At 48.4% G+C, this 22,214-nt stretch overlaps 1 protein-coding gene across 1 annotated transcript in view; it reads left to right on the forward strand.

Moving 5' to 3' along the window:
- The window catches only part of SRP68 (signal recognition particle 68), a 405,645-nt gene that overhangs the window by 268,885 nt on the left and 114,546 nt on the right, over window positions 1-22,214 (forward strand). Inside the window, exon 11 of the mRNA XM_069654716.1 lies at window positions 12,866-13,025. Coding sequence (XP_069510817.1) covers window positions 12,866-13,025 — 160 coding nt within the window. The remainder of the gene's footprint in view (window positions 1-12,865; window positions 13,026-22,214) is intronic.

Raw genomic sequence — 22,214 nt, forward strand, 5'->3', positions numbered from 1 at the left:
GGGGGCGCTTGGAGGGGGTCTTGCCGAAACTGGTCCACGGAGACCAGGTGGGGTTCATTGATGTAGACAGGGCTCAGACAATATCTGGAAAACTATAGACTTGTTGCACTATGCCCAGGGGTCGGAGTTGAACGCGAGCGTCCTGTCCCTAGATTCGGAAAAGGCGTTCGACAGGGTGGAGTGGAGATTCATGGAACTTACCCTCCAGAAAATGGGCTTTGGGCCACACATCAGGGATTGGGTGGCGGCTTTATACAGGGCCCCAAAGGCCAGAGTCCAAGTGAATGGCGGGTTGTCGGAGCCCTTCCCCCTTTCGCGGGGGACAAGGCAGGGATGCCCACTCTCCCTTTTAATCTATGTCCTCTCCATGGAACCCCTGGCCATAACAGTCAGAGCACACTCGGAGATTAAGGGGATTAGGAGGGGTGAGGTGGAATTCAAGCTCTCCCTGTTCGCAGACGATATTCTGGCCTATTTGGTTGACCCGAGATCCTCGCTCCCCCTACTCCTGTCCCTGATGACCGCGTTGGGGCACTTCTCAGGTCTCAAGATCAATGCGTCCAAATCAGTCCTGCTCCCCATGAGAACCCGGGACCCGGGCTTAGACCCTCTGGACAGCTTGGAAGGAATAACAGTGGGGAAGGCCTCCATTCGATACCTGCGAGTCCTCCTCACCCGGGATGTATCCAATCTTGCCCCTGCCATCTACGACCCCGTTGTGTCAAGAGTCACCGCAGATTTAAGGAGGTGGAGGTCAATTATCCTGTCCTGGTACGGCCGCATGACGGCAGTGAAGATGAACATTTTCCCGCGATTATTATATCTTTTCACCGCCCTCCCAACAGTTGTCCCCGACCAGACCTTCAGGGTCCTCCAGAATGCGGTGCGTGAGTTCATATGGCAGGGCAAGACCCCGAGGACCGCAAATAAGGTCTTGACCTTACCGAGGGAGGGTTCGGGTTGCCAGACTTTCAACTTTACTTCCAAGCCGCCCAGTTGCGCGTCCTCCTGGAACACATGAAAGAGGGGATGGGCACTTACTGGTCCGATTTAGAGGATATGGACGCTCACCCACTAAAGATTCGGGACTTCCTGTGGGCCCCTAGCAAGTTCATCCCGAACAGACTTAAATCTCATCCAACCTTGGGAGTTCTTTGGACAATCTGGAGGGAAAGCCCCAGACGGCACACCTAACATCGTGGCCGTCACCGATGTCATCGCTCTGGGGTCACCCCCTCAAACTGGGAAGCAGGGGGTTCCGCAACGCCCAGTCGTGGTCCGACTTGGGGATGGAGTGGGCGGGGAAAATGTTTAGGGAGGGGGAATTCTGACCATATGAGGAACTGAGAGACTCCCTCGGTCAGGGGTCCCTCTCCATATTTGAATACATCCGCTTGAAGGGAATCCTATGTGACCAGGCCTGGGGCCAGAACCTGAAAAGACAGCTGACCCCCTTCGAGAAACTCCTGGACTCGGCAACCTCCAGGAAGGGTGCGGTATCAGGGATGTATAGACTACTGAACATGGTTAACCTGGGGGAGTGAAGGGAGTTCCACACTTTCAGGAATGACTTAGCGGGGGATGAGATCTCGGAAGACGCCTGGTCGAGGATATTTAAAATAGCTTTCCATGGGAACTTATTCACAGCGGACATTGAACACAACTTCAAGATCTTACAGGGGTGGCACAGAGACCCTGTGAAGTTGTCTAAAATGTTCACGGGAGTGTCCCCCGCATGCCCAAGGGGATGTGACCAGGTTGGTACGAGAGGGCACATGTGGTGGCACTGCCCGAAGGCTCAGGCATACTGGGAGAAGGTGAGGGGCTGGATCGCCGAAGTTTCTGAAGAGCTTCTCCCCCAGAACCCTCTGACAATGCTGCTGGGCCTCCCCCCGGAGGACACAGACATACCCCGAAACCCTAGAATGTGGGAAACAATGTTGAGGGCGGGAAGGGTTGCACTGGCCCAGAAATGGAAGAGCCCTGAGACCCCTTAGAAGGAGGACTGGCTAAAAAAGGTCAAAAACATGTTCTTGATGGATAAACTGACGGCAATGATGAACAATGACTTGAGCTCATTCCAAGCAAACTGGTACGGGGTACAGCAGACATGGGGTTGGGATGTGCATTGATCCTCAGGGGGGGAACAAGGAGTGGACCGGGCCCACAGCCCAGGGGACAATGGTAGATAATCAGCCATTCACGTAGTCAACGCTCTCGTTCTTTCTCGAGCTCCAGACTTTCGGAGCTTTCAACGCGGCTCCCCAGCAAGAAGTTTCTACGGGGACTACGTTTTTTGGGGGGGTGGGTTCGTTTGGGGAGGGTGAGGGGGGGGTTACTGGGCCAGTTATTTGCACAACAAAAAAACAAAACAAATAATTCATAAACTGGTAAGTACCTTTTGAACCCTCCAATGCAAAGTAAATTAACCCTTTCCTGGATCTGACGATCATCTCGTAGGTAAGTGAAAGTCTTGCACAACATTTTTAGAAAAGGTTGTAGAAAGGAAATCACTGAAGGGCCACAAGCTGGGAGGCTTGTGTGAGGGCAAAGCTGCAAGCAGCTATGCAAAAGCAACCAAGACACATCTCAACTGAGAACGAGCAAGGTTACACAACAAGAGGTAAGTCCTCCTAGGTTTACAGTACCTTCGGATTGAAGAAAACTGGATCCAGCTGCACTTCTGTTCCTGTGAAGGTCTGCAGAGCCTGTGTTCCTGGGCCTCAGTCGTGGGGACAAGAGGGAGGGCGTCTGGGGACACCTGTACTACGAATGGAAGGTTGGCGGAAGCAATGGGCAAACTTCAGATCAGCGGCACTTCGCGGTTTCAGCTCCTTGTGTCTCTCGCAAATAGCACCACTGCGGTTCTCTGGTACCCTAATGGACTTTCCTCACACCTGGGGTCCAGTACTCTGTTGAGGTGGCTCAGGCTTGGTCAGTCCTGCTTCATGGGAGTCTGGAGGATCTTCCTGGAGCTCGGGTCCTTTCCCGGGCAATTTGGTTCCTGCAGCAGCAGTGGAAGTTCAGCCAGCTCCGAGAAGATGTTCAGACAAGTTCACTTTGGGGTTGATTGGTCCCACCAACCCAAGGGGAGAAGTTGTCCGTTGCAAGACTTCTCTAGTCGAGGCACATTCGGAGCTTCAGCAATGCATCAGCGCTTCACCTGGAAAACCAACGGTCCAGGGGTTGGAGCAGGCGTCTCTTCCAAGTTCTTCTTCCGATTCCTTCGTCCAGTGGTCAACTCTGCCTTCCAAGCCAAAGCCTCGCCTTTTATGCAGGTTTCTCCCATTCATTCGCAGCCTAGCTGTCACTCACACAGCAGGGTGGCTGTCCTCCACTTCCGGCCCCTGCCAGACACGCTGGAGCCAGAGGCGGGCTTCACCAGTGAATCCCGCCAAAGACAAAACAAACAAAGAGACCAAACCTGGTTTGACACGCAGAGTAAATCTCAAGAAGAACCTTTTCAACAAGAAATGGTGAAAAAAGAAGACCAGGCCTTTTTGACAAAATGCAACCAAGGTGCTTTGCTGCAATTGCTGCCCGCGGTTAAAACACACAATGATTGGAAAAAGTAAATTACTGCCATCAGCCATTCATTGTAGAAAGGGTCACATAAAAATGTTACATGAGAAACTAGACAAAGGGGATATTAAGTAACCCCTCCAGCACCCTTTTGTAAGATACTGTGTGCTGGGTCTAGAACGTTACAAAATGTTAGTAAAGTCAATTTCACTTCACAGCTCTTGGAAACAGTAGTTTCACCAAGAGAAGGTGGAAATCTAAGAGGCTTCCCTGTGTCACTGCACTGAAGGTGCTCTGTGTCACAATGTAAAGATTATGCCTATGGAGTTTGTCAGTCTCCAAAGTCAAAAGAACCACAGAGACTAAATCACAGAAAAATACATGAGAGTGGGGAAAAAGGTCTCACTCTCCAGGTTAGAAATTAAAAGTCCTAAAGTCCAGCAAAAAGTGCTGGTGGTCTCTAAGATAGAAGGGAATTAGCACATATCTGAGAATTCGCCCCAACAAGGGTTCTCAGGATCTTCCTGGAGCTTGGGTCCAGCATAAAGAAGATGCACTCGTTCCTGATGCCTGGGACTCTGTTCCAGTAGCAGCAAGGAAGTACAGCCGGCAGGGAGAGGGGTTCCAGTAAAGTTCGTCTTGGGGTCAGTTGATCCCACCAACCCAAGGGAAGAAGTCGTCTGTTCCGGGCTTCTCTAGTCGATACGAAATTGGACCTTCTGCACTGCAGCAGGGCTTCACCAGGCAGTTCAACAGTCCAGGACGGTCAGCAAGCTTCTCTTCCAGTTTCTTTCATCGGATATTTCTCCCAGTGGTAGACTATGCCTTCTGTTCAAGAGACCTCACCTTTTTATGCCTGTTTCTCCCATTCATTCCCAGCCTAGCTGTCACTCACACAGCAGGTTGGCTGTCCACGAAGGCCAGCCAGCCAATCAGCACTGTGTGCATTCAGGTAACCCAGGAGACTAAGGACACAGTTTTGGGCACCTTCCTCGCTTCCTGCCCTGCCAGACACACTGCAGCCAGAGGCGGGCTTCAGCATTTAATCCCACCAAAGACAAAACGAACGAAAGGGTCAAACCCAAGAAAGACCTCGCAAGCAGGAAATGGCAATAAAAGAAGACCGGGCCATTTTGACAAAATGGGCACCCATGGGTGCATTACTGCAGCTGAGGATTCAGCCTGCAGTAAAAATGCACAATGGTAGGACAATTAAACCACTGCCACAGCCATTAAATGCAGTGAGGGTAACATAAATTTTTTTTACGTAAGTAGGAAAAGGGGCTAGTAGGTAACCGTCCAGTACTTCCTCATATGAGGGGGTGTAGTGGACCTACATAGGAAAAACAGGTAAGTAAAGTCAATTTCACTTTACTACTCTTGGGAACATTAGTTTACCCAAGAGAAGGTATTTAAACCTTATGAGAAATCCAAAGGACTTCTGTGACACGGCACTGAAGGTGCTGTGTGTCACAATACAAAAGGTGATGCCTATGGAGTTTGTCAGACTCCAAAAACAAAAAAAACAGAGTCCAAATCAGATAAAAAATACACAAGAGAGTGAGAAAAGGGTCTTGCTCACTCCTGGATAAAAATTGAGTCATAAAGTCCAGTTAATGAGCTTGTGGTCTATAAGGTTGAAGGGAATTAATACAGAAATGTAAATTCTCCCGTGGCACCTGTGGGGTAAAACAAGAACTTTCCTCAACAGGTCTGTTTGGTTGACCCATGGATTCCTATGGGAAAAATATTTGGAAACTTTTTAGATGTTTTTGCCTCACCCCTCTCGTGGCCCCGGATTTACCTGAGCAGAAAGCATCATTTCAGATGATACCAGTGATTTATTGCACATTTTGGTTTAGTAGATTACTGCAGTTCACTGTGTGCCATCAAAACAGTGTTACAGGACTAGATTGTGGTTACGTATTTGCAATTTGTGTTGTGTAATCTAGGACTTATTCAGGGCCATTACTGACTGTGACTCAACGTTGATCTATTGTTTGTTGCTTATCTGGGCTTGTTTCCTACACTGCTTGACCCCTTTACTGCCTCCTTTCTATGACCCATGTAACGCTAGCACGTCCCTGTTAGGGTAGTTGTCTGAATTGTTTAATCCATGACTGTTTTTCATATAAACCTGTTTTAAAGGTCCTTGACTGTGTTTTATCCTCCATGCAGTACTGAATAAGTGTATATATTTTGTTAGAGTATATTGTGTGTGGGCTACTTTGTTGAGCATGTATTTGGGTCTAAATGTTATTTGGTACCAGTCCAACCCCCTCTTTGGACTGAAGTCTGACTGCTCATCTGCACTACCCATTGTGAGATTTGGGGCTAGCTTTCTCGACACCAGCCTTTTCACAAAGAAGTAATCCTAGATCACTCACTGCAGGGCTGTGGGAAAACCTCACTATCCTCGGAGTGACGGATAGTTGCTTAGTCACCATACCAGTGGGATGATTTCTAACTACTCTTTTGAAACTCTGCTGGTTCATTACAGTTTCGTGTCTCTAAACCCCACACTAGCAGTGGCATAGAAAACCCTGTCCTAATAATTTAAAAAGATCTGCCCACTTCTCTTCTAACCTACCGCTATACAAAACCCACCAACATTGTACTGTGTTCTCAATACTGCTCAAGCATCCTCGTTGGCCTTCCTCTTTACTCTTTCAACCCCGCCCCCATGACAGAATAGTCAAAGCTTGCAACCTGCAGTCTTTAACTGCCCTTTCTCCTCGTCATCGTGCCCTCCCCGGCTTACTCTATTGTGTCTGGTTTTCTATGCATAGCAGTCTACAAATGTATCATAGTTATCTTTACATCTGTGGACTGCACCCTAGCTGCCTCCATCTCACAGTACTCTCCACCTCAGACCCACCGCTCCACCGCCCTCCATCTCTTAACAACCTTACACAGATAATTACTGCTAATAGCTCTGCTTCCACATCACCGAAGCTCCCTAACCTCTGAAATTGAAATCAAAAGCACCACCAATATTGGCTTTATTGAATTAAACCCCCTAGCTTGATCTCCTCCTTGAAGTGGCCCATACACTATTTCTACACATCGCCCAAATGTACTCTTCTCTATTTTCACCATTGTATATTTATACATACCTTTCCCTGTATTTACTCCCCCTTGTTTGTCCCTACTTCATGCCCTACTCTATCACTTATGCCATCTGGGACAATGTTTATTTAGCCTTTCCTGTTGTAAGACACCCCTTGGCCAGATTCCCTAGGCTACTGTATGTTCCTCGGTTTGTGTTTCTTGTCAAAACACAAGGTTCTAAAAATGAATACAAAATAAACAAATGAAATGACTTAACTGCAAAGGTAAGGGTTGTTCTGCATCAGCTAGTTTACAGTATTAGCTTTTTCGAGGGGATTGGGTCCTCCGACGTATTCCATATCTATGACAGTAATCACCACAGCTGTGCTGCTTTGTAAAATCTTCAGCGTCTGTGTCCTGCGTCGATGACGTCGATACGCCACCCTGGAGGACCTCCTCCGACGGCCGACGTCACTGGATGTTATAAGTAGGACGCACAACGCATGTAGCCTCAGTTCTGTTTTTTCTGAGAACGTGTTCGCTTCGGAGATCTCGGCGCGCCTCGACTCTTTGGAATTCTTGTTCTTTCTCGGTTCTTCGAACCTGTTTCGTATTGTGATGTCTTTCTTCGTAAGATGTCTACCTCGTCTTCCACACCGCGTCCGGGCTTTAAGAAGTGCAGGGACTGTGGGTCCAAGATGTTGGTTACAGACTCGCACGACGCCTGCCTCTGGTGCCTCGGGGAGGCCCATGACACGGATGACTGTGTCGACTGTCAGTCGCTCACGTCCAAAGCCTTGCGGGAGCGCAAGAAGAAGTTATCGGTAGGTAAGGTGTCTAAGCCACGGAAGTCGAGGTCTGCGGGGCTTTCAACGGACGATTCGAGAGGCGACTCTCCGCGTCGTCGTCAGAAGTCCAATGGGTCTCAGTCCCGGAGTCGGTCCCGCCACTCCTCTGCCTCTTCGAGGCACTCCTGGAAGCGCCGTCATCGGTCGCCTTATCCGTCCTCTTCCGAGGACTCCGCCTGTCGCGCTATCCCACCTAGCACGCAACGCCGGAGGAATGGGCTTCCTTCGGGAAGAAAATGTTGGCGAGTCTCGAATCGCAGGGCACTGGTCCGTCCTCGCCTCCGAGTGGGGTCGGTCGTGATCGGTCGAGAGACGCCGCGCGTACGCCTTCGGGCTCGGGTGGTCGTCACGCTTCGCGGGAAAGGTCCCGCTCGTACAAGGAGTATCGTTCTCGGCATGCCTGTTCCAGGTCCCGGTCCTCGATGCGCTCGAGACCGTGCGAACCTGTGGTGTCTTCATGGAAGACGTCGATGCCGGTGCTGCCGAGGTCGTCGACGGACTCTTTCGAGGCCCTGCCTTCGAAGAAGTCGTCCACGCCATCGGCGCCCATGCTGTTGAGGGACACGCTTGGGGTCCCGGCCTCGAGGACTGTGTCGGCGCCATCGATGCTGTTGGGGCCGCGTTCGGCGTCGACGCCGATTCACTTGACGCCTTTCAAGGCTGTTTCGACGGGGGTTCCCCTGGGCTCGGTGGAACCGCCTAGAAAGGCCAAGCATGGCTTTGTTCCGCATTCTGTGCCTTCTTTCCACCAGCTGGAGTTTATTTTGGAGGTGGATGAGGGCTCTGATGATGGCATGGTTCCGGATACGGTACCGGACGAGCTTTTCTCGGGGCATAGCCAGATTGAAGACTTGCGGCAATCCCTGCACGATGCTAGTGGGCTGGACACCTCTCCGGAGGTGGAGTTTTGTAGGCCTGAGCATGGCACTCATGCCGACTCCTCATACTGGTGCCTTATGTCCAGGGTCACCAAGTACTTTGGTTGGGCTGCTCCCCCAGGGGATTTTCCTCAGGATGACCTTATGGATATCCTCGACCAAGGTCCACCAACTGACCCGGTACTGCTGTTCCATATGGCTCTACAGAGGAGGGTGGAGGCAGCTTGGACTGCTCTGGAGAGTCTCCCAGCAGTGGGCAAGTCTTTGCCGCGAAAATACCGCCCAGCCAGTAGCGACCCCTGCTACTTGACCAAGCACCCCACTCCGGAGAGTTTGGTGGTGCAGGCGGCTACGGCCCCGGCAAAGCAGGTGGCGTATCCTACCATCCCTCCTGATAGGGACGACAAGTGTTTTGATGGCTTGGCGAAGAAAGTGTTTTCTTCAGGGGGTATGGCGCTTCAGGCGGCCAACTCTGTATGTGCCTTGTCACGTTTCACGCACACACTGTGGAACTATGTTTCCTTAGCGGCTGAACATATTCCTGAAGGGGATGAACGGGATGGTTTCCTTGCCATGGTTCAGGATGGTAAGGACGCCATGTGTGAGGCCGTTCAGTCGGGTTTGGACATGGCAGATTGCGTCAGCCGGTCCATGGCGGCGAGCACCGTGATACGCAGGTTTGCGTGGTTCGCGAGTTAGGTTTTGCTCCTGATGTGCAGGCCCGGCTCCTCAACGTGCCCTTTGACGGGGAACCTCTTTTTGGCAGCAAGGCTGACAAGAGCCTTGAGAGGTTGCAGACCTCCAAAGCTGCAGCAAAGTCGTTGGGCGCTGCAGTTCGCCAACCTCCGCCTTTTCGTCCTAGGAGGCAGCAATGGAGGGGAGGTTCCTTTTCGTTATTACTCGTCCTTTGGTAAAGTGAGAGGAGCTGCCAGTCAGAGGGGCCAGAGGTGGAAAACACGGTACTCGAGGTGCCAAGGCCGCTCAGGCTGTTGCCTCTTTGCCCTCAGGCAACGCCGCAGCCGCTTCAGCTCAATCATGAGGCCATGTGCCATGGTTCACCGGTTGGGGGAAGGCTGGTGCAGCATAGTGCAGAGTGGCGCGCCATTACTTCAGATGTGTGGGTTCTGGAGATCATAACCCACGGCTACTGTCTGCCTTTCCGGCAGAGGCCTCAAGACAATCCACCGGGGAATCTCTTTGAAGAGTCCGGATCCGCTCCTTGCGCAGGTAATTCAATCCCTGCTGGAGAAAGGCGCCATAGAACTGGTCCCTGTAGCGGAGAGGAACAAGGGATGGTATTCCCCTTATTTTTTGATTTCCAAGAAAGACTGGGGATTGAGACCCATCATGGACTTGCGCGGTTTGAACAAACTCTCTCTCAAGTCCTCCAGGCCCTTCAACTTCAGGACTGGTTGGTGTCTCTCGACCTCAAGGACGCTTATTTTCATGTGCCGATGCATCCAAAGCACAAGAAGTACCTGAGGTTCGCGGTTGGCGACTCGCACTTTCAGTTTCGGGTCCTGCCGTTGGGATTGACCTCCGCCCCGAGGGTCTTCACCAAGCTCATGGTAGTGGTGGCAGCGCACCTCAGGAAAGAGGGGATTCACATCTACCCCTACCTGGACGATTTGTTGATCAGGGCGCGCTCTCCCGAGCAAGTCCTGGATCATCTCTCCGTCACCTGCCACTCCCTCCACAAGCTGGGCTTCTCCCTCAACTTAAAGAAGTCCCATTTGACACCAACTCAGAGGCTCCAGTACATCGGAGCAGTGCTCGACACGTCCCTGGGGCAGTGTTTTCCTCCACAGGTGAGGGCTCATCACATTCAGCAGATGGTGCACAAGTTTCAACTTGCCCAGAGTCTCCCAGCGCTCGAGTTCTTGACATTGCTCGGACTCATGGCATCCTGCATTCTTCTGGTGCCAGAGGCCAGGTTGAGATCTTTGCAATGGGCACTCAAGCTCCAGTGGTCTCAGTCCTCTGGCAGGATGTCGGACCCTGTCCAGGTGCCGTCCTCGGTCGCCCAGGACCTTCTGTGGTGGGCCGTCGAAAGCAATCTGATGAATGGGGCTCCATTTTGGCTACCCTGGCCGGAGGCGACGATAGTGACGGAAGCATTCCTCACGGGATGGGGAGCTCATGCCAACGAGTTGACAGTCAACGGTCGTTGGTCTCCGTCGGAGTCCAGACTCAATATCAATCTGTTGGAGCTGAGAGCCGTCAGGCAAGCCCTGAAGGCTTTTCTGCCGACTGTGCGAGGGAAGAATGTCCTGATCCTGACGGGCAACACGGTGGCCATGCACTACCTCAACAAAAGGTGGGGGGCAGGGTCACTTCTTCTGTGCAGGGAGGCGATGCAGCTTTGGTTCTGGGCAATCCAGCAGGAAGTTTCGATCTCGGCAGTTCATCTGGCCGGAGACGAAAACGAGACGGCGGCCGCTCTGAGCAGGCAGAGCATGATCTCTCATGAGTGGGAGTTGGCTCAGGAGATTCTCCTGGAGATCTTTGCTCTTTGGGGGACCCCTCAAGTGGATCTCTTCGCCTCCAGTGTCAACCGGAAGTGTGAGAGGTTCTGCTCGTGGTTATTTCTCCAAAAGGAGCCTTAGGAGCCGCGTTTGTGGTGGAGTGGTCATTCCCACTGCTGTACGCGTTTCCTCCAGTCCCCGTCATCCCGAAAGTACTGCGGAGGTTACGGAAGTTCGGTTCCCGGATGATCCTCATTGCTCAGGCGTGGGCCCGGAGGACCTGGTACCCGAACCTTCTCGACTTGTCCATCTGCCCTCCACGTCGTCTTCCCTACCGAGACGATCTGCTCTCACGGGAGGGGGGTCGGGTTCTCCATCCAGAGGTCAGATCCCTCAACCTTCACGCTTGGTTTCTGAAAGGTTGAGGTATATGGATTGGGACCTCCCTGAAGATGTGATGGAGGTGTTGCTCTCGGCCAGACGGCCAGCAATAAAGTCCCTGTACCGTTGCCATTGGCGTAAGTTCTGCGACTGGTGCAGGGTTAAGAATGTGGATCCTTTTTCATGCAACATTCCCATGGTTCTGTCTTTTTTGCTTTCTTTGGCCCACAGGGGCTTGCAAGTGGGTACCGTTAAAGGTTACCTGGCGGCGCTGTCCATATTTAAGCGCTCGTCTGAAGAGTGTTCCTATTTTAAAATTCCTTTAATTTCTCTGTTTCTGAAAGGGCTCACTAATGTGTTCCCTCTGTCACCTTTCCAGGTGCCCAGTTGGGATTTGAACCTTGTTCTCAAGTTTCTGATGGGGGCTCCGTTTGAGCCTTTGCATTCATGCCATTTGTGACTGTTAACTCTTAAAACTGTGTTTTTGGTTGCGGTCACTTCCGCTCGCTGAGTGAGTTACAGGCACTTTCAGTTAAGCCATCCTTCACTGTGTTTCATAAGGACAGGGTTGTCCTTAGAGTTCGTCCTTCCTTTCTTCCGAAGGTGGTGTCGGAATTTCATTTAGGCCAGAAGGTTGTTCTTCCGGCGTTTCATCCTCCTCCACATCCTGGTAAGGAAGAGGAGAGGCTCCATAGGCTTGATCCTAGGAGAGCGTTAAGCTTTTATTTTTCACGCATGTCCCGGGTCAGAGTGGATGATCAACTCTTCATTGGTTACGCTGGAAAGCGTTTGGGACAAGCTGTGACGAAACAGACTTTGTCTCGCTGGATTATTTTGGCTATCTCTGAGTGTTATCGCTTGGCGGGTAAGGACCCACTGGTTGGCTTACGGGCCCATTCTACCAGGGGTATGGCTGCCTCTACTGCCCTACAGAGGGGTATTCCTATTCGCAACATCTGTGATGCAGCCACCTGGGCTTCGGTACATACTTTTGTACGTCACTACTCCCTCGATTCCATCCGGGGGCAGGATCTGGCCTTTGGCAAGGCGGTCCTTTACTCCGCAATTTGATTGGGCATTCTAAATTTCTGTTTTCTAAATTCTTTTCCCACCTCCTTGCATTGGTACTGCGTTGGGAGTCTGTCATAGATATGGAATACATCGGAGGACCCAATCCCCTCGAAGAACAAGTTACTCTCTTACCTGGTAACGTTCTTTCGATGGGATGGTTCGACGACTTATTCCATATCGCTCCCTCCCTGCCTTCCCCGCTTCAGAATTTCTTATGCGATTGCAGCTTACGTTTCCGCAAGGCTTTGTGTGTCAGACTGGCAGAAGACTGGTGCCACACGTTCTGGGGAAAAAACTACAACTGAGGGTACGGGCGTCGTGCATCCTACTCATAACATCCAGTGACGTCGGCCGTCGGAGGAGGTCCTCGAGGGCGGCGTATCAACTTCATCGACGCAGACGCCGAATATTTTCCGAAGCAGCACACCTGTGGTGATTACTGTCATAGATATGGAATACGTCGTCGGACCATCCCATCGAAAGAATGTTACCAGGTAAGAGAGTAACTTGTTCTTATTACACAAAGGTCACTACTATATGTTGGTACTATTCCCACCCCGTGGTCAATCAGCTGGGTAACCTCACACTGATTGATTATCTGAGGATTGAGATACATTTTTGTAAACTTCCATCTAAATTTGCTTTTCAGCTACCTGACCTTCATCAAACTCTCAACTGCTATCAAACGCAATGAGAGCATGGCCAAGGCTCTGCAGAAGGCCTTGCTGCAGCAACCACAGTCTGAGGATGATAACAGACGTGCCACGCGACCACAGGATCTCATCCGTCTGTATGACATCATCCTACAGGTAACTTGAACTGTGTGAACATAACAAGCGGTCCACCACTAGTCAAGTAGCTCATTGTCCTGCAGTGCTTAGAGCCTCTCTAGGAAGCAGTCGTGGTTTGCAATCTGATCTAGACAGCGAACCCCCAGACCATGTGTAGAACGATTATGATCTTAAGTGGTCCAGTTCTGCACAGACATCTGGGTTGGGATGGTAGTCCGGAGTTGATCGATTGTTTATTTATATAGTGCTCCCCACCCAAAGGTATCTGGGCGCAAGTTTACATGTTACACTTGAATTCACACGGTTTAACAGGTTGCAGTCAAAATACAGTAAATTACATAACAATTTGTATGTTGATGAATCTAAAATCTGAATTGATCATCTTAATATGAAAGAGTAATCTTTTCTGTTGTATTTTACTCTATTGAGATAGAGTGCATCCTTTGCAGGAATATTCACATGTGAGGGCAACATCGAATAGTATGTGGGTGCTTGAAAGATTCTCGCCAATGCCAAAGTGTTTCTGCCATTTGTAAAAGGCTGTGCCTGGCTAGGCCCCTTCCAGGCGCCTGCTTTTATTCTCATTTCAGTATCGAATTGTTTTACCTCATGTGGTAGTATTAGTTAGGTAAGATTTTCATATTTGTGATAAATCTTCCTGACCTGTGTCGACCCCAGAACCTTTTTGCTTGGACTTGGTGATTATTTTCTGTGGTCCCTAGGTGAAGGGCAATCTTTTTCCCCTCTCACCTAGTCTTTTGCTCTTTATATGGGTGACCTTTTTATGTCTCTTCATAGTGTATGATTGGCGTTATAGTTTCCTACAACTTTTGGGCTTACGCTGGGTTGCCCCTTTTGGCTTCCCTATTAATTTCTCTTTGTTGTACTTGGGTGAACTACTGTTCCCAAGGGGTAAAGAGGGATTTGCATCCCCTCTACATTTTATATAGTAAGCCAGCACACCCCACCCTATGTGGAGTAATGGAGGGATACAGTGTATCCCCTTTCTTAATTACCTGGTAAAATGTTAGTTACAATTGCAAGTTTCCTTGAATGGCTGGTGGCAGTGTAACTACTTTGATGACTTTTAGTCACTATTACTCGCAGGCTGTCAAAACCACCTCAGTAATGCACAGAAGGGCCGCCATTCTGCTAGAATGGTGGGCTCCTTCTTAATCTGCCATTTCTCATGTGCTTGTTGTTTGAGGCCTCCCCCTGCCATTCTAAGCGAGAACATCCTCCGTGGAAGTTTGGTCTTCTGCTGAAATCCTTTGTATTACCCACCTAGGCTTCAGAGTGTCTTGAGAAGGCAGGAAGCGAGGGAGGAGTCCAAAACACTGCAGCCCTTGGTCTTCCACCATGCCTGAAACGAACCAACTTCCAGTGGGGGACTGGCAGTTCTAATCGGACAGCCAGACCGCCCCCTTCTGTAAACTGCAGGGATTGTTTGCAGAAGGTTTGCTGTAGTTCCTGTCAAATACTCTGATCCTGGAAGCTGCTGGCAGTCGACCACTGGAGCCGAATCCGAAGAAGAACATGAAGAAAGACGATTTGCAGCGACCAGAGAGCTTGCTGTGTAACCGCAGGCTGATGCAACCCGTCCTTCTGTTTGATCTGGGGGTCCCGAATGCAACGATTCCTACCCAGCGGCTGGTGAGATCCTCTTCTCTCAAGAAGACCTGCATTTTGGCCTGTTAGGGAGAATTCTCAGAAATGTGGTAATTCCATTCTACCTTCGAGACGTCCAGCTCTTTTTGCTGGACTTTAGAACTTCTCATTTCTAACCTGGAGAGAGGGGACCTTTTCCCCACTCTCTCATGTATTTTTCTGCGATTGGACTCTTCGTTTCTTTTGACTTTGGAGTCTGACCATCTCCATAGGCATCATCTTTACATTGTGACACACAGCACCTTAGGTGCAGTGACACAGGGAAGTCCCTTAAATTTTCCAAAGGTTTAAATACCTTCTTTTGGTGAAACTACTGTTTCCAAGAACAGTAAAGTGAAATTGACTTTAATTACATTTTGTAACTTTCTAGACCCAGCACACACTATCTTACAATAGGGTGTTTGAGGGGTTACTTAGTATCTACCCCCTTTATCTAGTTTCTCATGTAACATTTTTATGTTACCCTTTCTACAATTAATTGCTGGTGGCAGTGGTTTACTTTTTCCTAGCATTGTGTGTTTTTACCACGGGCTGCAATTGCAACTGCAGTAAAACACCCATGGATGCCCATATTCTCAAAATGGCCCGGTCTTCTTTTTTCGCCATTTCTTGTTGGAAAGGTTCTTCTTGAGATTTACTTTGTGCGCCAAACCAGGTTTGGTCCCTTTGTTTGTTTTGTCTTTGGTGGGATTCACTGGTGAAGCCCGTCACTGGCTCCAGCTTTTCTGGCAGGGCAGGAAGTGAGGGAGGTGTCCGAAAATGCCCTGTGCTTAATCCTCTTGGTTACAGGAATGCACTCAAAGGTGATTGGCTGGCTGTCCTTAGAGGACAGCCACCCTGCTGTGTGCGTGACAGCTAGGCTGTGAATTAATGGGAGAAACCTGCAAAAAAGGCAAGGCTTTTTTCTTGAAAAGCAGAGTCGACCACTGGACGAAGGAATCTGAAAAAGAACATGGAAGAGACGCTTGCTGCAACTCCTGGACCGTTGGTTTGCCCGGTGAAGCCCTGCTGCATTGCTGAAGCCTCGAATTCGCCTCAACTAGAGAAGCCCTGCAACGGACGGCTTCTCACCTTGGGTTGGTGAGACCAATCAACTCCAAAGCGAACTCGTCTGGACATCCTCTCGGAGCTGGCTGAACTTCCATTGCTGCTGCAGGAACCGAATTGCCAGGATCACCTGAATCGAGTGTCTCATTTTTAAGTCGGACATGAGCTCCAGGAAGATCCTTCGGACTCCCATGAAGCAGGACTGGCCAAGCCTGAGCCACCTCAACAGAGTGATGACCCCAGATGCGAGGAACATCCATAAAGGTATCCGAGAACCGCGGTGGTGCTGTTTGCAAGAGCTGCAAGGAGCGCAAACCACGAAGTGCTGCTCATCTGAAGTTTGCCCATTGCTGCCGCTGACCTTCAATTCGTAGTGCAGGAGTCCCCAGACGTCCTGCCTCTTGTCCCCATGACTGAGGCCCAGGAACTACAATATCTGTAGACCTACACAGGAACAGAAGTTTAGTTTAGTTTATTATTTGTATAGCACAGCCTAACCCTGAGGTATCTGGGCGCTGAGAGCATTGAATTACAGTTACAGTGTACAGCAAATGCAGAGCAGAGAGCACAAAGACAGTAATGACCAGGTTACAAAGTGGTCGACAATACATTATGGTAGAGTAGCAAAATAGGAGAGGTCGACCTGGTTACAGGTGGTCGAATTATCAAAAGCAAGCATACAGACCAGGTTGCATAGTAGTCTGTATGTCTGTAGAACCACATATTTTGGGATAAGCGATAGACTTTAGGCTAGCGCTAGATACATCCTGGGCTGAAGAAGGAGAAGAAAGTCATAGATGTAATGAAAGTGGAAGAGAAAGACCGGGTAGGTAACTCAAGTGCAAATTAACATGTTGGTGGCAGGGTGGCTAAACTTGCTGGGTGAAGAGCAAGTTCTTCACTTTGGATCTAAAGGACCAGAAGGAAGGTTCGGCTCTGATGTCTGTTGGGAGAGCGTTCCAACATTTTGCAGCTAACACTGGGAAACTCAATTCACCGCTGTTTTTAGGTTGAATTTAGGTATGTTAAGGCAATGTCGATAAGATGAACTAGTGGGTCCGGTAGAAGTGTGTCTTGAAAAATTGTCACTCAGGTATTGGGGTGCTGTCAGAGATAAACATTTGTGGGTGATGACAAGTGTACGGAGTTTGATTCTGTCACAAACTGATAACCACTGTGAGTCTCGTCTGATGGTGGAGATGTGATTGGTGCGAGGTATGTTTAATACGCAACACAGGGCATTATTCTGGAGCACTTGTAGTCTCTTCGGGTTGTGGTTGGTGGAGCCTAAAAAGGTGTTGTAATAATCCAATTTGGATAAAATCAGGTCCCTGGCAAGGGCGAGGCGGCTGTTTGTGGACAGGAAAGGTCTGCAAGCATTAATTAGTTTGTTAGTATAGGCTGTGGTGGAGGCTGTGGAGTTTACTTGCTTTTTGAGGGAGAAGGTGGAATCCAGATAGAAGCCAAGGGTCTTGACCTCTTTGGCGACCTTGATTATATTACCATCGATGTTGAAAGAATGGTAACAGGGCTCAAGTTTATTTAGATGAGCTTGGGTGCCTACAATCAGTAGCTCCGTCTTATTGTCGTTTACGCATAGGCTGTGTGCGGCCATCCAGGCCTGTATCTCTAGGTAGATTTCATTTAGCTTGACGGAGTCCATCAAGCCAGCTGGAACCAATTTCTTCAAACCAAAGGTACTATACATCTAAGGGAACTTACCTCTTGTTGTGTAACCTTGCTAGCTCTCAGTTAAGACTTGTCTTTGGTTGCGTTTGCAGAGTTGCTTGCATCTTTGCCCCTCACAAGCCTCCCGGCTTGTGGCCCTACAGTGATTTCATTTTCTACAAAGACTTCTAAAACATGGTGCAAGACTTTTACTTACCTACCAGAAGTGCTTCAGCAAACCTACACTTCTGCTCAATTAACATTGGCTGGCCTGGCTCCCTGAAAGACTCTTCTTCCCTCTGACTTTGTGCTTTAACTATTCCCCAGGAAAGGGTTAATTTACTTTGCATTGGAGGGTTCAAAAAGTGCTTACCTTCTGAAGAATATTTGTTAACCATTGTTTTATTCCCTCCTCTTTTCCTTTTGGCTCTAAACTCAGTATTGCTCTAAATGTACCAGTGATATATCAATGTCCACAGTGTCCTAGTTATTTAAGTCACCTCGTGGTGTAGGAAGTGTCTGTGTGCCATCCCAAATGGGTATCTACTGATTTATTGAAACTGAGTGTGCAGTTTTGAAGTATATTTTTGTGTCACATATATTTGCTACCTTCTAAAGAAGGCATATTCAACGGACTGTTAAATTAATAAATAATTGTTTAATCTAGAAGCCTTGAGTGCAAGTGTTTATTTGGATACTTGTCACTTTGAATCTCCGTGTAACCCTACAGCTCACATTGACCCCTCTTGAGGTAAGCCTGGCTGCTCAGTCACTCTATCAACTTGTTTGTTTTATTTATTTGTATAGCGCTCCAGACCCAGAGGTAAAAAGGCGCTTCGGCAGGTTACAGCATAGTATATACAGTTTGCATATATACATTTATGAAATATGTACAGTTTGCAATAAGCATATGAGATAGAGGGTGGAGAAGTTTAATTTTTCTCCAGTAACCATCCAATAACACGTTTCCTGAAAGACTGAAAGGATTCAATCGATTTAATGTTGAATGGTAGGGAATTCCTAAGTTGGGAGGCAAGAACCGTGAAGTTGGATCCGCTGGCTCTTTTTAAGGTGAATTTGGGCACTGTAAGGCATAGCGTATTGGAAGATCTGGTAACTCTGGTAGCCGATTTCAGTGTAAATTTGTTGGTGAGGTAGGGTGGGGCTAGATGGTTAAGGGCTTTATATGTGAGACATAGGGTTTTTAAGTCGATTTTTTGTTGTATAGAGAGCCATTTGCAGAATTTTCTGGTGGTGGTGATGTGCTCTCGCCTAGGGATATTTAATGCTGCGCGTAGTGCGTTGTTTTGAAGTACCTGTAGTTTATTAATTATGGATTGGTTAGCACCTAGGTAGAGGCTGTTGCAATAATCCAGTTTAGACTGTATTAGAGCCCTGGCCAGCATGAGGCCGCTATTAGTGGACAAGAAAGGTCTGCAAGCCCTGATCAATTTGCCGGTGTAGGCAGTGGCAGATGCAGTCATATTGACTTGTTTGGATAGGTTGGTGTTGGCGTCGGGATAAAAACCAAGGGTTTTCACATTTTTAACAAGGGGAGTTTTGTTATCATCGATGATGATGTTATTATAATTGGGGCTAAGTTTCAGCAGGTAATTAGGTGAGCCGATAAGGAGAAGCTCAGTTTTCTCATCATTCAGGCAGAGGCCGTGTGTGGCCATCCCTGCCTGAATGATGGAGAAGATTTCACTGATCCGGGTGACGTCGGTGTTATAGTTGCCTGAGATGGTGAGGAGTATCTGGGTGTCATCTGCGTAATTGGTGTAGGTGACACCCAGATGGTCCAGTTTGTCAAAGAGGGGCTTTGTGAATGTTATACAGAGTGGGGGAGACTCAGGGACCTTGTGGGACACTGCAGGTGATACGGATGGGGTCTACTGCCACCATTGATTAAAAAACCCTGATGGTTCTATTAGCCAAGAATAATTGTATCCACATGACAGCAGAGAAGGAGAAGTGAGCAGCTGACGAGAGGTGGTTGCAGAGAATTTTATGGTCGACCAGGTCGAAGGCTGCTGAGAGGTCTAGAAGGAGTAGGATGGCGGTGTTACCTTTATCTTTAATATCATCAATCTGACTTTTGAGGTCAACGAGGGCAGTTTCTGTTCCGTGTTGAGGTCGAAAGCTGGATTGACATATTCCTAGCAGTTGGTTAGTCTCTAGGTAATCCTGAATTTGCAGGTAGGCCACTCCATCAAGAATTTTTAGCAAGAATGGAACCGTGGTGATGGGTCTGTAATTAGTGGCAATAGCTGGGTCTAGTGATTGTTTTTTTTAGGAGTCGGAGGACCCAATATTGTTTCAGATTGCTGGGTACAGAATTAGAGGAGAATGAGAGATTTATTAGTTTAGTGATGAAGGGGAGAGCTCTCTAGCTGCATCTTTTATAATCTGGGCGGGGCAGTTATCCCCTTTGCAGTTGGAGGTTTTTAAAGAGGTTTTGATTTTTTGGACTTCTGGTATAGTTACCTTGAAAATGAAGCATAAGTTTGTATCTGAGGGCGGTGGTGTACTTGGGCTAGTGGGCTTGCTACTGGTAAGTTGTTGTCGTTTAACCTCAATTTTGGTTTGGAGCACTGTGATTTTGTTGGCAAGGGCATTCTGGATACTGGTACACCAAGGTTTGTCTTTCGAGCAAGTATCAAAGGGTGGGTTGGGATTTTCTAATTCCTTTAGGATAGTGAATAGTTATTTAGTACAGGATCCTGCCTGATTTATCCTAACATCGTAAGCTCCTTTCATGCTACGAATTATCTCCTTTTTGTATAGGGAGGAGATAGATGTAAGATTGGTTTTGTTTTCAGCCAAAGGTGTAGTTTTCCATAGTATTTCAAGCTTAGCTTTCTTTTTCATCAGTATTTTGAGTTCAGGGGTGTACCAGGAGTTCAAGTGAGCTCTGGGTTTGCCTTTACACAGTTTTAGTGGGGCGATAGTATCGATGGCGGTAGCCATGGAGTCGTAACTTGTGTAATACATGCTTATAACAAAGGTTGGGTTAACTATTGTCAAGAGGACAAGGCTGGTTCAGTCTCCCACAGGGTACTGCATACAATCTTATCTAACATGGTCCATCACATGAAATGCCTAGGCCTTGCTGTGCTGCAAACCGCCAATACCCTGGGACCCCGAGCCTGAGTGTAGTGCATGGTCTTCCAAAGTCCGAATCCGTCCAAAACTTTGGTGGACTCCTGCTGGATCTCCAGAGACCAGATTCGAATCCCTGAAGTCCCCTCACCAGAGTGCAGCACCTAGAGAGTGAAGAGAAACCAACCAGCGATATTCGTTCTTCAAATGCCTACTGTGAAAAGGCGCCAAATCCACAGAGCTGCGAGAAGCCATGAAGAAACCTTTGCTGGAAGCCTCCTCTGACAACTGCTGCTGCAACCTCCCATCCAGTGTCCAGTTTATTCATGAATCCAGGGACTGGGTCCTGTGCTGCTGCATCCTGAAGGCATCCACCCAGAAGCTTTTCTTTTCTCCTAAGGTACTGGGTAGGCTTGGGTAATACTTAGGTTACATCTGGTGTGCATCCTGTGAGTCTGAGTGGGTGATTCGTGTGGTTGGGAGTTTGCCCATACCACTCGCCAAGGCCTAATGCTGGACCACATATAGGTTAGCCTTCTCTGAACACTTAACTAACTCTGATGCTAATACTTACTTTTTTAATAAGATCTATGGAATGTTGCCTTTCCTGCAACTGAACCCTATCTCAACCTGCCTACAGCTGCCACATAGACCACTAGAGTCCCCCTTCTGCCACTGAGAGAGACTCATGCAATAGACAAGGGACGTACTGTATTCTGCCTTGAAAGTATAACCAGCGTAAAAGTACTTACTTGCTAAATAAGTTAGTGTGGAACTGTATCTCTGTAAAAGAAGTTACAAAGTGTCATTAGGTTTATGCTTACCTTTGAGTTGAGTTCTGCCCCTCTAGAAAGTGTTTACATTGTTGTGCTGTTTTATCATTGCGTAACTGAATGATAGAAGCTTGCCAATAGGGTTTACCTTCCTTGAATTAACATTGTGTCATTCTTAAAGTGTACCATTGGGTTTTGCTTTCCCTGCTCTTCTTCATACAGACCGAAAACAGTCTGGAAGTTAATACTTGTCCTATGAGTTGATTGAAGCCACTGTTAAAAGTATATGGTTTTACTTACCTTGAATAGCTGCTGCTCTTTTAAACTTGTAATTCTGGGTTTGGCCTCCCCTGAAATTGGTCAGAGCATTTCCAAAATGGTCATTGGGTCAATTACTTACCTTGAAATACATTGTGTCTTTCTTAAAGTGTAGTAGAGTTTTGCTTTCCTTGAATTGCTTAGTGCATCCTAAAATAGTTATTGAGTGTTCATACTTATCATTGAGTAGCTCAAGGCCCCTCCAGAAAGTATGAGTTGATTTACTAGCTCTGAACTCAGTTCTAAAAAGTAATGTTGCAAGGTATTTACTTGTAACTGGGTTGGTTTATTATGTGATTTCATAACTGATTCACTGCATGACTGACGGGGTCTACTACTGTATTCTAAAAGTATATGATATATGAAATGATATTTGTAACGCGCCTATACACAAGTGTTTCAAGGCGCAACGAGGCGAGGAACAGATGGAGGACAGAGACAACTATCTTACTATGCCAAGTGAAATTGAGAAACGCGCAAGTGCAGGAGGGTGGGCGGGGGTGGGGGGGGTAGAGAAACCAGAGAAGGCCAAGCCGCAGAGTAAGGTGTCTGAACCCAGGTGATCCAGGCTAAATCGTCCTCAACTATCGAGTTGGTGGCAGCCGCCCTTCCGAAGGACGAACGGGACTGA

This window comes from Ambystoma mexicanum, chromosome 3q (assembly GCF_040938575.1).
Source record: "Ambystoma mexicanum isolate Mex_15411 chromosome 3q, UKY_AmexF1_1, whole genome shotgun sequence".
Taxonomy (NCBI): domain Eukaryota; kingdom Metazoa; phylum Chordata; class Amphibia; order Caudata; family Ambystomatidae; genus Ambystoma; species Ambystoma mexicanum.